Source organism: Eucyclogobius newberryi, unplaced genomic scaffold (genome assembly GCF_026437365.1).
Source record: "Eucyclogobius newberryi isolate DKJ021-1_F unplaced genomic scaffold, fEucNew1.0.hap1 SCAF_12, whole genome shotgun sequence".
NCBI classification, from domain to species: Eukaryota; Metazoa; Chordata; class Actinopteri; order Gobiiformes; family Gobiidae; genus Eucyclogobius; species Eucyclogobius newberryi.
The window spans coordinates 6,324,759-6,341,232 of NW_027315746.1; the positions used below are offsets into that span (position 1 = coordinate 6,324,759).

Consider the following 16,474-nt stretch of genomic DNA (forward strand, 5'->3'; position numbering starts at 1 on the left):
AGAGAGGGGGGAGAGAGAGAGAAGAGAGAGAGGGAGCGGGAGAGAGAGTGAGATAGAAGAGAGAGAGAGGGAGAGAAGACAGAGAGAGTGAGAGGGAGAGCAGCTGAAGTGACAACGACATTTTCACATGTTTTACACTTCTGTGTTGAGAGGATCTCCTCTCTCTCCCTCTCCTCTCTCTCTCCCTCTCTCTCTCTCCCTCTCACTCTCTCTCTCCCTCTCCTCTCTCTCTCCCTCTCCTCTCTCTCTCCCTCTCACTCTCTCTCTCCCTCTCCTCTCTCTCTCCCTCTCCTCTCTCTCTCCCTCTCCTCTCTCTCTCCCCCTCTCCTCTCTCTCCCCCTCTCCTCTCTCTCCCCCTCTTCTCTCTCTCCCCCTCTCTCCTCTCTCTCTTTCTCTCTCTCTCCCTCTTTTCTCTCTCCCCCTCTCTCTTCTCTCTCCCCCTCTCTCCCCCCTCTCTCCTCTCTCTCCCCCCTCTCTCCCCCCTCTCTCCCCCCTCTCCCCCCTCTCTCCCCCCTCTCCTGTGACATCACAGTGTCCACACAAACACTCCCTCTGGGGGGGGGGGGAGCGTGTGAAAAGGACGACAGAAGGTGAAGAAAACCAAAATGTGTCAAAACAGCAAATGTCAATTCAAATTGTGTTTTTTTAACGTGAATTTATGGAATGTGTAGTGTAACATGTTTTGGTTTCGCTCGTCTCCATGGCGATGTCACTGCTTTCCCCCAGAATCTTCCACTGGCGTTTAAATACAAAAACCTCGGCCAATTTACAGGTCGGATCCGTGGAAAGGCATCCCTGCTCACAGTCTTACACCTGTAACTGAATAAATGCAACACGGACACATTTTATATCATATTATACCAAAAAAGTTACACAGTGCACTTTAAATTATTGCCATTATTTAATATTAGCAATTACCATCTACAACAGACTCATTTATGACATTTTATTGTGCGAGTTGTATATACTTTTAGTCGTATGTGTCGAGAGTGTGAGACTTTTCAGCCATTGGACATTTTTATTGCACAACAAATGTACTTTACAGCTTGCATCTCCACAAACCTGACTCGTACCCACACCGGCTGTTCCTTAAGCTATAATATTCAGCCATATTTCACAAAACTGAACAATAAAACTTGCACGGAGAATGAAAAATGACGTACTGTTCCTTTAAAAACACTGCTCTCACTGCACGAGCACAGAACCTGAAAGCTTCCAGCCGCGCGGCGAGAGAGCAACAATAATGTCATGTAAATAATCAAGCTTAAACTTCATTCAGAAATATCTCTCTGAAAACACAGGGAGAATATTCAGAATGCTCTTTATTCTTTTATTGATAACGTCTCTGTGGCTGACCTGGTTTGAGCGTTTCTCTTCCTGCTGCGACTTTGAGCTGAGTTTGCCTTTGATTTTTGAAGTAAACTTTTGCCCAAAGTAAAATGCTAATGAGGAGAGTTAGAAAAAGTAGAGCTTTAGTTTCTATTGTAGCAGAAGATACAAAGTGTCGCTGGTAATGTGAGACTCGTGGTTAATCAGGAACTTAAAGTGCCCCCTACAGGTCGGACGACTCACTGAACGAAAATGCAGTTAAGTTTTATATATTTAACATTTTGCGTTGTCACAGAATAGCACATCTTTTAGTTTGATCATTTCACTTCCTGTTTGTAATTGATGACATCACTCCAGGAAATTACGCACAAACTCATCTAATGTCACAATTGTTTTACTTTGACAAATTCAAATATATAAGAGTGACTTTATTTTGTTGAATTCATGTTTAGAGAGTCAAAAAAGTTAGTTCCTTCCGTGTAAATTCTGCATAAACCTCGGCTGGTATGAGTGTCTCTGGTGTGATGTCACTTCCTGTCATTTTCTACAGATTTTTTCAACTTCTCTCCACAAATACAGGTATAAATACACCAAATAAAGTCAAAATTAGAAAATTGGTAATTGTGGAGAAAATGTAGAAACATCTGTAAAATAAGACAGGAAGTGAAACAATTCATCAAATATTAAATGATAAGTGTGCTCACAAATTAGAAAACATGTGTCTAAATGAATAAGAAAAAGGATTAAACGATGTGTGATGTGAAAAAGAATGGACTGTAAATGAGATGTAACGTGATAAAGAAGAATCCGAACACTGTGGAGCGTTGTCCTGGGAGACACAAGCAAAACAAGTCCCTCTGGCCTGTCCTGGACGCTGCACGTGATGCTCAGGCAGAACTGACCCGACTGACCCGACCTGACATGTCCTGCCCTGGTTTTTCATCGTTCGTGATGTTCTGAGACTGACTTCCTGTTGAAATGCGTTGGAGCTGCTGAAATAAACCGTACAAACACTGGAGGAGTATTTTCACTCCAGCACACGTTGTGTTCTTCTCCCGCAGATGGAGGAGGACGAGGACGAGACGTACTACGCTGAGGGCATCGCAGACAGTGAGTGAACCTCCATGTCACAGTCTGAACCGCCACTGCCCTCACGGTTTGAGGATTCATTCTCCGGGCGTTTGGCACGTCTTCGTAAATGCCAGAGAGAGCGTGTGTGGGCGTGGTTATGACAGATATGTTTGAGGGAGGAGCTACTCTGTCGTCAAGGAGAACTGAGATGACAATAGACAGACAAACGGACTCACGTAACACGCACGTTCTACCTCCTGTAACGTGTTTTTTATCAGCCAATCACAGCCTTTATCACCTCTCAAGCCATTCATATGAACACACTGTCTCTCCCCTGTCATTCTGCCTTCACTTGCCATCATTGCATATTTTTCTCAATGAAATTATTTTTTTATTTTTTATTCTTTTCAAATATTTTTATTATTTTTAATATTCAAAATCTTATTATTTTATTTATTTTATTCAATACATTACCAGTGACATACAGTTAGACATCAAATTAATGAAAAGGAGCAGAAAGAAGAGCCAATAAACATTGTATAAACATGTATAATAAATCATAAATGAAACAAACACGTCTTTACAAGCTTCATCCAGTGAACTCGTCATCGTTTGACTCATTAGTCTGAGTCCGATAAACATCATTAGTCTGAGTCGGTCGTGGTTTGAATTTAAATATTGTGGGTTAGTTTTGTTTTTTGGTTTGTTGTGAGCAGTTTTGTTCTTGTTTTACAGGTTATTGCACAGAACAGAAGAAACCAAAGATCGTCTTCCTCATGGGTACGTCACACACACTTTAGATCTTACTTCTGATCTACAGTACACAACGATACAGTACACAACGATCTACAGTACACACCAATCTACAGTACACACCAATCTACAGTACACACCAATCTACAGTACACAACGATACAGTACACACCGATCTACAGTACACACCAATCTACAGTACACACCAATCTACAGTACACACCAATCTACAGTACACAACGATACAGTACACACCGATCTACAGTACACAACGATACAGTACACATCGATCTACAGTACACACCGATCTACAGTACACATCGATCTACAGTACACAACGATCTACAGTACACACCGATCTACAGTACACACCGATCTACAGTACACATCGATCTACAGTACACAACGATCTACAGTACACATCGATCTACAGTACACAACGATCTACAGTACACAACGATCTACAGTACACACCAATCTACAGTACACAATGATCTACAGTACACAACGATCTACAGTACACACCGATCTACAGTACACAACGATACAGTACACACCGATCTACAGTACACACCAATCTACAGTACACAACGATACAGTACACACCAATCTACAGTACACACCAATCTACAGTACACAACGATACAGTACACACCGATCTACAGTACACACCAATCTACAGTACACAACGATACAGTACACACCGATCTACAGTACACAACGATACAGTACACACCGATCTACAGTACACAACGATACAGTACACACCGATCTATAGTACACAACGATCTACAGTACACACCGATCTACAGTACACACCGATCTACAGTACACAACAATCTACAGTACACACCAATCTACAGTACACAACGATACAGTACACACCGATCTACAGTACACACCAATCTACAGTACACACCAATCTACAGTACACACCAATCTACAGTACACAACGATACAGTACACACCGATCTACAGTACACAACGATACAGTACACACCGATCTATAGTACACAACGATCTACAGTACACATCGATCTACAGTACACACCGATCTACAGTACACATCGATCTACAGTACACAACGATCTACAGTACACACCGATCTACAGTACACATCGATCTACAGTACACAACGATCTACAGTACACACCGATCTACAGTACACACCGATCTACAGTACACATCGATCTACAGTACACAACGATCTACAGTACACATCGATCTACAGTACACAACGATCTACAGTACACAACGATCTACAGTACACACCAATCTACAGTACACAATGATCTACAGTACACAACGATCTACAGTACACACCGATCTACAGTACACAACGATACAGTACACACCGATCTACAGTACACACCAATCTACAGTACACAACGATACAGTACACACCAATCTACAGTACACACCAATCTACAGTACACAACGATACAGTACACACCGATCTACAGTACACACCAATCTACAGTACACAACGATACAGTACACACCGATCTACAGTACACAACGATACAGTACACACCGATCTACAGTACACAACGATACAGTACACACCGATCTATAGTACACAACGATCTACAGTACACACCGATCTACAGTACACACCGATCTACAGTACACACCGATCTACAGTACACAACAATCTACAGTACACACCGATCTACAGTACACATCGATCTACAGTACACAACGATCTACAGTACACACCGATCTACAGTACACACCGATCTACAGTACACATCGATCTACAGTACACAACGATCTACAGTACACACCGATCTACAGTACACAACGATCTACAGTACACATCGATCTACAGTACACAACGATCTACAGTACACACCGATCCACAGTACACACCGATCTACAGTACACATCGATCTACAGTACACAACGATCTACAGTACACATCGATCTACAGTACACAACGATCTACAGTATACAACGATCTACAGTACACACCAATCTACAGTACACAATGATCTACAGTACACAATGATCTACAGTACACAATGATCTACAGTACACAACGATACAGTACACACCGATCTACAGTACACACCAATCTACAGTACACAACGATACAGTACACACCAATCTACAGTACACACCAATCTACAGTACACAACGATACAGTACACACCGATCTACAGTACACACCAATCTACAGTACACAACGATACAGTACACACCGATCTACAGTACACAACGATACAGTACACACCGATCTATAGTACACAACGATCTACAGTACACACCGATCTACAGTACACACCGATCTACAGTACACATCGATCTACAGTACACAACAATCTACAGTACACACCGATCTACAGTACACATCGATCTACAGTACACAACGATCTACAGTACACACCGATCCACAGTACACACCAATCTACAGTACACACCAATCTACAGTACACACCGATCTACAGTACACAATGATCTACAGTACACATCGATCTACAGTACACAACGATCTACAGTACACACCGATCCACAGTACACACCAATCTACAGTACACAATGATCTACAGTACACAACGATCTACAGTACACAACGATCTACAGTACACAACGATCTACAGTACACACCGATCCACAGTACACACCAATCTACAGTACACACCAATCTACAGTACACAATGATCTACAGTACACATCGATCTACAGTACACAACGATCTACAGTACACACCGATCCACAGTACACACCAATCTACAGTACACACCAATCTACAGTACACAATGATCTACAGTACACAACGATCTACAGTACACACCGATCTACAGTACACAACGATCTACAGTACACACCGATCTACAGTACACACCGATCTACAGTACACAATGATCTACAGTACACAACGATACAGTACACATCGATCTACAGTACACAACGATCTACAGTACACACCGATCTACAGTACACACCGATCTACAGTACACAACGATCTACAGTACACACCGATCTACAGTACACATCGATCTACAGTACACAACGATCTACAGTACACACCGATCTACAGTACACACCGATCTACAGTACACACCAATCTACAGTACACAACGATCTGCAGTACACACCAATCTACAGTACACACCGATCTACAGTACACAACGATCTACAGTACACACCGATCTACAGTACACACCGATCTACAGTACACAACGATCTGCAGTACACACCAATCTACAGTACACACCGATCTACAGTACACAACGATCTACAGTACACACCGATCTACAGTACACACCGATCTACAGTACACACCGATCTGCAGTACACACCGGTCTACAGTACACAACGATCTACAGTACACAACGATCTACAGTACACACCGATCTACAGTACACAACAATACAGTACACAACGATCTACAGTACACAACGATCTACAGTGCACAACGATCTGCAGTACACAACGATCTACAGTACACACCGATCTACAGTACACAACAATACAGTACACACCGATCTACAGTACATACCGATCTACAGTACACAACGATCTGCAATACACAACGATACAGTACACACCGATCTACAGTACACACCGATCTACAGTACACACCGATCTGCAGTACACACCGGTCTACAGTACACAACGATCTACAGTACACAACGATCTACAGTGCACAACGATCTGCAGTACACAACGATCTGCAGTACACAACGATACAGTACACAACGATCTACAGTACACAACGATCTACAGTGCACAACGATCTGCAGTACACAACGATCTACAGTACACACCGATCTACAGTACACAACAATACAGTACACACCGATCTACAGTACATACCGATCTACAGTACACAACGATCTGCAATACACAACGATACAGTACACACCGATCTACAGTACACACCGGTCTACAGTACACACCGATCTACAGTACACATCGATCTACAGTACACAACGATCTACAGTACACACCGATCCACAGTACACACCAATCTACAGTACACACCAATCTACAGTACACAATGATCTACAGTACACATCGATCTACAGTACACAACGATCTACAGTACACACCAATCTACAGTACACACCAATCTACAGTACACAATGATCTACAGTACACAACGATACAGTACACATCGATCTACAGTACACAACGATCTACAGTACACACCGATCTACAGTACACATCGATCTACAGTACACAACGATCTACAGTACACAACGATACAGTACACACCGATCTATAGTACACAACGATCTACAGTACACATCGATCTATAGTACACAACGATCTACAGTACACACCAATCTACAGTACACATCGATCTACAGTACACAACGATCTACAGTACACAACGATCTACAGTACACACCGATCTACAGTACACACCGATCCACAGTACACAACGATCTGCAGTACACACCGATCTACAGTACACACCGATCTACAGTACACAACGATCTGCAGTACACACCAATCTACAGTACACACCGATCTACAGTACACACCGATCTACAGTACACACCGATCTACAGTACACACCGATCTGCAGTACACACCGGTCTACAGTACACAACGATCTACAGTACACAACGATCTACAGTACACACCGGTCTACAGTACACAACGATCTACAGTACACACCGATCTACAGTACACAACAATCTACAGTGCACAACGATCTGCAGTACACAACGATCTGCAGTACACAACGATACAGTACACAACGATCTACAGTACACAACGATCTACAGTGCACAACGATCTGCAGTACACAACGATCTACAGTACACACCGATCTACAGTACACAACAATACAGTACACACCGATCTACAGTACATACCGATCTACAGTACACAACGATCTGCAATACACAACGATACAGTACACACCGATCTACAGTACACACCGATCTACAGTACACACCGATCTACAGTACACACCGATCTGCAGTACACACCGGTCTACAGTACACAACGATCTACAGTACACAACGATCTACAGTACACACCGGTCTACAGTACACAACGATCTACAGTACACAACGATCTACAGTGCACAACGATCTGCAGTACACAACGATCTGCAGTACACAACGATACAGTACACAACGATCTACAGTACACAACGATCTACAGTGCACAACGATCTGCAGTACACAACGATCTACAGTACACACCGATCTACAGTACACAACAATACAGTACACACCGATCTACAGTACATACCGATCTACAGTACACAACGATCTGCAATACACAACGATACAGTACACACCGATCTACAGTACACACCGGTCTACAGTACACACCGATCTACAGTACACACCGGTCTACAGTACACACCGATCTACAGTACACATCGATCTACAGTACACACCGGTCTACAGTACACACCGATCTACAGTACACACCGATCTACAGTACACACCAATCTACAGTACACAACGATACGGTACACACCGATCTATAGTACACAACGATCTACAGTACACACCGGTCTACAGTACACACCGATCCACAGTACACACCGGTCTACAGTACACACCAGTCTACAGTACACACCGATCTACAGTACACACCAATCTACAGTACATACCGATCTACAGTACACACCGGTCTACAGTACACACCGGTCTACAGTACACACCGATCTACAGTACACAACGATACAGTACACACCGATCTACAGTACACACCAATCTACAGTACACACCGATCTACAGTACACACCAATCTACAGTACACAACGATCTGCAGTACACACCAATCTACAGTACATACCGATCTACAGTACACACCGGTCTACAGTACACACCAGTCTACAGTACACACCGATCTACAGTACACACCAATCTACAGTACATACCGATCTACAGTACACACCGGTCTACAGTACACACCAGTCTACAGTACACACCGATCTACAGTACACACCAATCTACAGTACATACCGATCTACAGTACACACCGGTCTACAGTACACAACGATCTACAGTACACAACGATCTACAGTACACACCGATCTACAGTACACACCGATCTACAGTACACACCGATCTACAGTACACAACGATCTGCAGTACACAACGATCTGCAGTACACACCAATCTACAGTACACACCGATCTACAGTACACACCGATCTACAGTACACAACGATCCACAGTACACACCAATCTACAGTACACACCAATCTACAGTACACAATGATCTACAGTACACAACGATCTACAGTACACACCGATCTACAGTACACAACGATCTACAGTACACACCGATCTACAGTACACACCGATCTACAGTACACAATGATCTACAGTACACAACGATACAGTACACATCGATCTACAGTACACAACGATCTACAGTACACACCGATCTACAGTACACATCGATCTACAGTACACACCGGTCTACAGTACACACCGATCTACAGTACACAACGATACAGTACACACCGATCTACAGTACACACCAATCTACAGTACACACCGATCTACAGTACACACCAATCTACAGTACACAACGATCTGCAGTACACACCAATCTACAGTACATACCGATCTACAGTACACACCGGTCTAAAGTACACACCAGTCTACAGTACACACCGATCTACAGTACACACCAATCTACAGTACATACCGATCTACAGTACACACCGGTCTACAGTACACACCAGTCTACAGTACACACCGATCTACAGTACACACCAATCTACAGTACATACCGATCTACAGTACACACCGGTCTACAGTACACACCGATCTACAGTACACACCGATCTACAGTACACAACGATCTGCAGTACACAACGATCTGCAGTACACACCAATCTACAGTACACACCGATCTACAGTACACACCGATCTACAGTACACAACGATCCACAGTACACACCAATCTACAGTACACACCAATCTACAGTACACAATGATCTACAGTACACAACGATCTACAGTACACACCGATCTACAGTACACAACGATCTACAGTACACACCGATCTACAGTACACAATGATCTACAGTACACATCGATCTACAGTACACAACGATCTACAGTACACACCGATCCACAGTACACACCAATCTACAGTACACAATGATCTACAGTACACAACGATCTACAGTACACAACGATCTACAGTACACACCGATCTACAGTACACATCGATCTACAGTACACAACGATCTACAGTACACACCGATCCACAGTACACACCAATCTACAGTACACACCAATCTACAGTACACAATGATCTACAGTACACAATGATCTACAGTACACAATGATCTACAGTACACAACGATACAGTACACACCGATCTACAGTACACACCAATCTACAGTACACAACGATACAGTACACACCAATCTACAGTACACACCAATCTACAGTACACAACGATACAGTACACACCGATCTACAGTACACACCAATCTACAGTACACAACGATACAGTACACACCGATCTACAGTACACAACGATACAGTACACACCGATCTATAGTACACAACGATCTACAGTACACACCGATCTACAGTACACACCGATCTACAGTACACATCGATCTACAGTACACAACAATCTACAGTACACACCGATCTACAGTACACATCGATCTACAGTACACAACGATCTACAGTACACACCGATCCACAGTACACACCAATCTACAGTACACACCAATCTACAGTACACACCGATCTACAGTACACAATGATCTACAGTACACATCGATCTACAGTACACAACGATCTACAGTACACACCGATCCACAGTACACACCAATCTACAGTACACAATGATCTACAGTACACAACGATCTACAGTACACAACGATCTACAGTACACAACGATCTACAGTACACACCGATCCACAGTACACACCAATCTACAGTACACACCAATCTACAGTACACAATGATCTACAGTACACATCGATCTACAGTACACAACGATCTACAGTACACACCGATCCACAGTACACACCAATCTACAGTACACACCAATCTACAGTACACAATGATCTACAGTACACAACGATCTACAGTACACACCGATCTACAGTACACAACGATCTACAGTACACACCGATCTACAGTACACACCGATCTACAGTACACAATGATCTACAGTACACAACGATACAGTACACATCGATCTACAGTACACAACGATCTACAGTACACACCGATCTACAGTACACACCGATCTACAGTACACAACGATCTACAGTACACACCGATCTACAGTACACATCGATCTACAGTACACAACGATCTACAGTACACACCGATCTACAGTACACACCGATCTACAGTACACACCAATCTACAGTACACAACGATCTGCAGTACACACCAATCTACAGTACACACCGATCTACAGTACACAACGATCTACAGTACACACCGATCTACAGTACACACCGATCTACAGTACACAACGATCTGCAGTACACACCAATCTACAGTACACACCGATCTACAGTACACAACGATCTACAGTACACACCGATCTACAGTACACACCGATCTACAGTACACACCGATCTGCAGTACACACCGGTCTACAGTACACAACGATCTACAGTACACAACGATCTACAGTACACACCGATCTACAGTACACAACAATACAGTACACAACGATCTACAGTACACAACGATCTACAGTGCACAACGATCTGCAGTACACAACGATCTACAGTACACACCGATCTACAGTACACAACAATACAGTACACACCGATCTACAGTACATACCGATCTACAGTACACAACGATCTGCAATACACAACGATACAGTACACACCGATCTACAGTACACACCGATCTACAGTACACACCGATCTGCAGTACACACCGGTCTACAGTACACAACGATCTACAGTACACAACGATCTACAGTGCACAACGATCTGCAGTACACAACGATCTGCAGTACACAACGATACAGTACACAACGATCTACAGTACACAACGATCTACAGTGCACAACGATCTGCAGTACACAACGATCTACAGTACACACCGATCTACAGTACACAACAATACAGTACACACCGATCTACAGTACATACCGATCTACAGTACACAACGATCTGCAATACACAACGATACAGTACACACCGATCTACAGTACACACCGGTCTACAGTACACACCGATCTACAGTACACATCGATCTACAGTACACAACGATCTACAGTACACACCGATCCACAGTACACACCAATCTACAGTACACACCAATCTACAGTACACAATGATCTACAGTACACATCGATCTACAGTACACAACGATCTACAGTACACACCAATCTACAGTACACACCAATCTACAGTACACAATGATCTACAGTACACAACGATACAGTACACATCGATCTACAGTACACAACGATCTACAGTACACACCGATCTACAGTACACATCGATCTACAGTACACAACGATCTACAGTACACAACGATACAGTACACACCGATCTATAGTACACAACGATCTACAGTACACATCGATCTATAGTACACAACGATCTACAGTACACACCAATCTACAGTACACATCGATCTACAGTACACAACGATCTACAGTACACAACGATCTACAGTACACACCGATCTACAGTACACACCGATCCACAGTACACAACGATCTGCAGTACACACCGATCTACAGTACACACCGATCTACAGTACACAACGATCTGCAGTACACACCAATCTACAGTACACACCGATCTACAGTACACACCGATCTACAGTACACACCGATCTACAGTACACACCGATCTGCAGTACACACCGGTCTACAGTACACAACGATCTACAGTACACAACGATCTACAGTACACACCGGTCTACAGTACACAACGATCTACAGTACACACCGATCTACAGTACACAACAATCTACAGTGCACAACGATCTGCAGTACACAACGATCTGCAGTACACAACGATACAGTACACAACGATCTACAGTACACAACGATCTACAGTGCACAACGATCTGCAGTACACAACGATCTACAGTACACACCGATCTACAGTACACAACAATACAGTACACACCGATCTACAGTACATACCGATCTACAGTACACAACGATCTGCAATACACAACGATACAGTACACACCGATCTACAGTACACACCGATCTACAGTACACACCGATCTACAGTACACACCGATCTGCAGTACACACCGGTCTACAGTACACAACGATCTACAGTACACAACGATCTACAGTACACACCGGTCTACAGTACACAACGATCTACAGTACACAACGATCTACAGTGCACAACGATCTGCAGTACACAACGATCTGCAGTACACAACGATACAGTACACAACGATCTACAGTACACAACGATCTACAGTGCACAACGATCTGCAGTACACAACGATCTACAGTACACACCGATCTACAGTACACAACAATACAGTACACACCGATCTACAGTACATACCGATCTACAGTACACAACGATCTGCAATACACAACGATACAGTACACACCGATCTACAGTACACACCGGTCTACAGTACACACCGATCTACAGTACACACCGGTCTACAGTACACACCGATCTACAGTACACATCGATCTACAGTACACACCGGTCTACAGTACACACCGATCTACAGTACACACCGATCTACAGTACACACCAATCTACAGTACACAACGATACGGTACACACCGATCTATAGTACACAACGATCTACAGTACACACCGGTCTACAGTACACACCGATCCACAGTACACACCGGTCTACAGTACACACCAGTCTACAGTACACACCGATCTACAGTACACACCAATCTACAGTACATACCGATCTACAGTACACACCGGTCTACAGTACACACCGGTCTACAGTACACACCGATCTACAGTACACAACGATACAGTACACACCGATCTACAGTACACACCAATCTACAGTACACACCGATCTACAGTACACACCAATCTACAGTACACAACGATCTGCAGTACACACCAATCTACAGTACATACCGATCTACAGTACACACCGGTCTACAGTACACACCAGTCTACAGTACACACCGATCTACAGTACACACCAATCTACAGTACATACCGATCTACAGTACACACCGGTCTACAGTACACACCAGTCTACAGTACACACCGATCTACAGTACACACCAATCTACAGTACATACCGATCTACAGTACACACCGGTCTACAGTACACAACGATCTACAGTACACAACGATCTACAGTACACACCGATCTACAGTACACACCGATCTACAGTACACACCGATCTACAGTACACAACGATCTGCAGTACACAACGATCTGCAGTACACACCAATCTACAGTACACACCGATCTACAGTACACACCGATCTACAGTACACAACGATCCACAGTACACACCAATCTACAGTACACACCAATCTACAGTACACAATGATCTACAGTACACAACGATCTACAGTACACACCGATCTACAGTACACAACGATCTACAGTACACACCGATCTACAGTACACACCGATCTACAGTACACAATGATCTACAGTACACAACGATACAGTACACATCGATCTACAGTACACAACGATCTACAGTACACACCGATCTACAGTACACATCGATCTACAGTACACACCGGTCTACAGTACACACCGATCTACAGTACACAACGATACAGTACACACCGATCTACAGTACACACCAATCTACAGTACACACCGATCTACAGTACACACCAATCTACAGTACACAACGATCTGCAGTACACACCAATCTACAGTACATACCGATCTACAGTACACACCGGTCTAAAGTACACACCAGTCTACAGTACACACCGATCTACAGTACACACCAATCTACAGTACATACCGATCTACAGTACACACCGGTCTACAGTACACACCAGTCTACAGTACACACCGATCTACAGTACACACCAATCTACAGTACATACCGATCTACAGTACACACCGGTCTACAGTACACACCGATCTACAGTACACACCGATCTACAGTACACAACGATCTGCAGTACACAACGATCTGCAGTACACACCAATCTACAGTACACACCGATCTACAGTACACACCGATCTACAGTACACAACGATCCACAGTACACACCAATCTACAGTACACACCAATCTACAGTACACAATGATCTACAGTACACAACGATCTACAGTACACACCGATCTACAGTACACAACGATCTACAGTACACACCGATCTACAGTACACAATGATCTACAGTACACATCGATCTACAGTACACAACGATCTACAGTACACACCGATCCACAGTACACACCAATCTACAGTACACAATGATCTACAGTACACAACGATCTACAGTACACAACGATCTACAGTACACACCGATCTACAGTACACATCGATCTACAGTACACAACGATCTACAGTACACACCGATCCACAGTACACACCAATCTACAGTACACACCAATCTACAGTACACAATGATCTACAGTACACATCGATCTACAGTACACAACGATCTACAGTACACACCGATCCACAGTACACACCAATCTACAGTGCACACCAATCTACAGTACACAACGATCTACAGTACACACCGATCTACAGTACACACCGATCTACAGTACACAATGATCTACAGTACACAACGATACAGTACACATCGATCTACAGTACACAACGATCTACAGTACACACCGATCTACAGTACACACCAATCTACAGTACATACCGATCTACAGTACACACCGGTCTACAGTACACAACGATCTACAGTACACAACGATCTACAGTACACACCGATCTACAGTACACACCGATCTACAGTACACACCGATCTACAGTACACAACGATCTGCAGTACACAACGATCTGCAGTACACACCAATCTACAGTACACACCGATCTACAGTACACACCAATCTACAGTACACAACGATCCACAGTACACACCAATCTACAGTACACACCAATCTACAGTACACAATGATCTACAGTACACAACGATACAGTACACACCGATCTACAGTACACACCAATCTACAGTACACACCGATCTACAGTACACACCGATCTGCAGTACACACCGGTCTACAGTACACAACGATCTACAGTACACAACGATACTACAGTGCACAACGATCTGCAGTACACAACGATCTGCAGTACACAACGATACAGTACACAACGATCTACAGTACACAACGATCTACAGTGCACAACGATCTGCAGTACACAACGATCTACAGTACACACCGATCTACAGTACACAACAATACAGTACACACCGATCTACA

The 16,474-nt window shown here is 43.5% G+C and overlaps 1 protein-coding gene across 1 annotated transcript in view; it reads left to right on the top strand.

Moving 5' to 3' along the window:
• ak5 (adenylate kinase 5) overlaps positions 1 to 16,474 on the top strand; it is a 157,333-nt gene that overhangs the window by 103,797 nt on the left and 37,062 nt on the right. The window contains exons 9-10 of the mRNA XM_072440655.1: positions 2,391 to 2,439; positions 3,136 to 3,180. Coding sequence (XP_072296756.1) covers positions 2,391 to 2,439; positions 3,136 to 3,180 — 94 coding nt within the window. The remainder of the gene's footprint in view (positions 1 to 2,390; positions 2,440 to 3,135; positions 3,181 to 16,474) is intronic.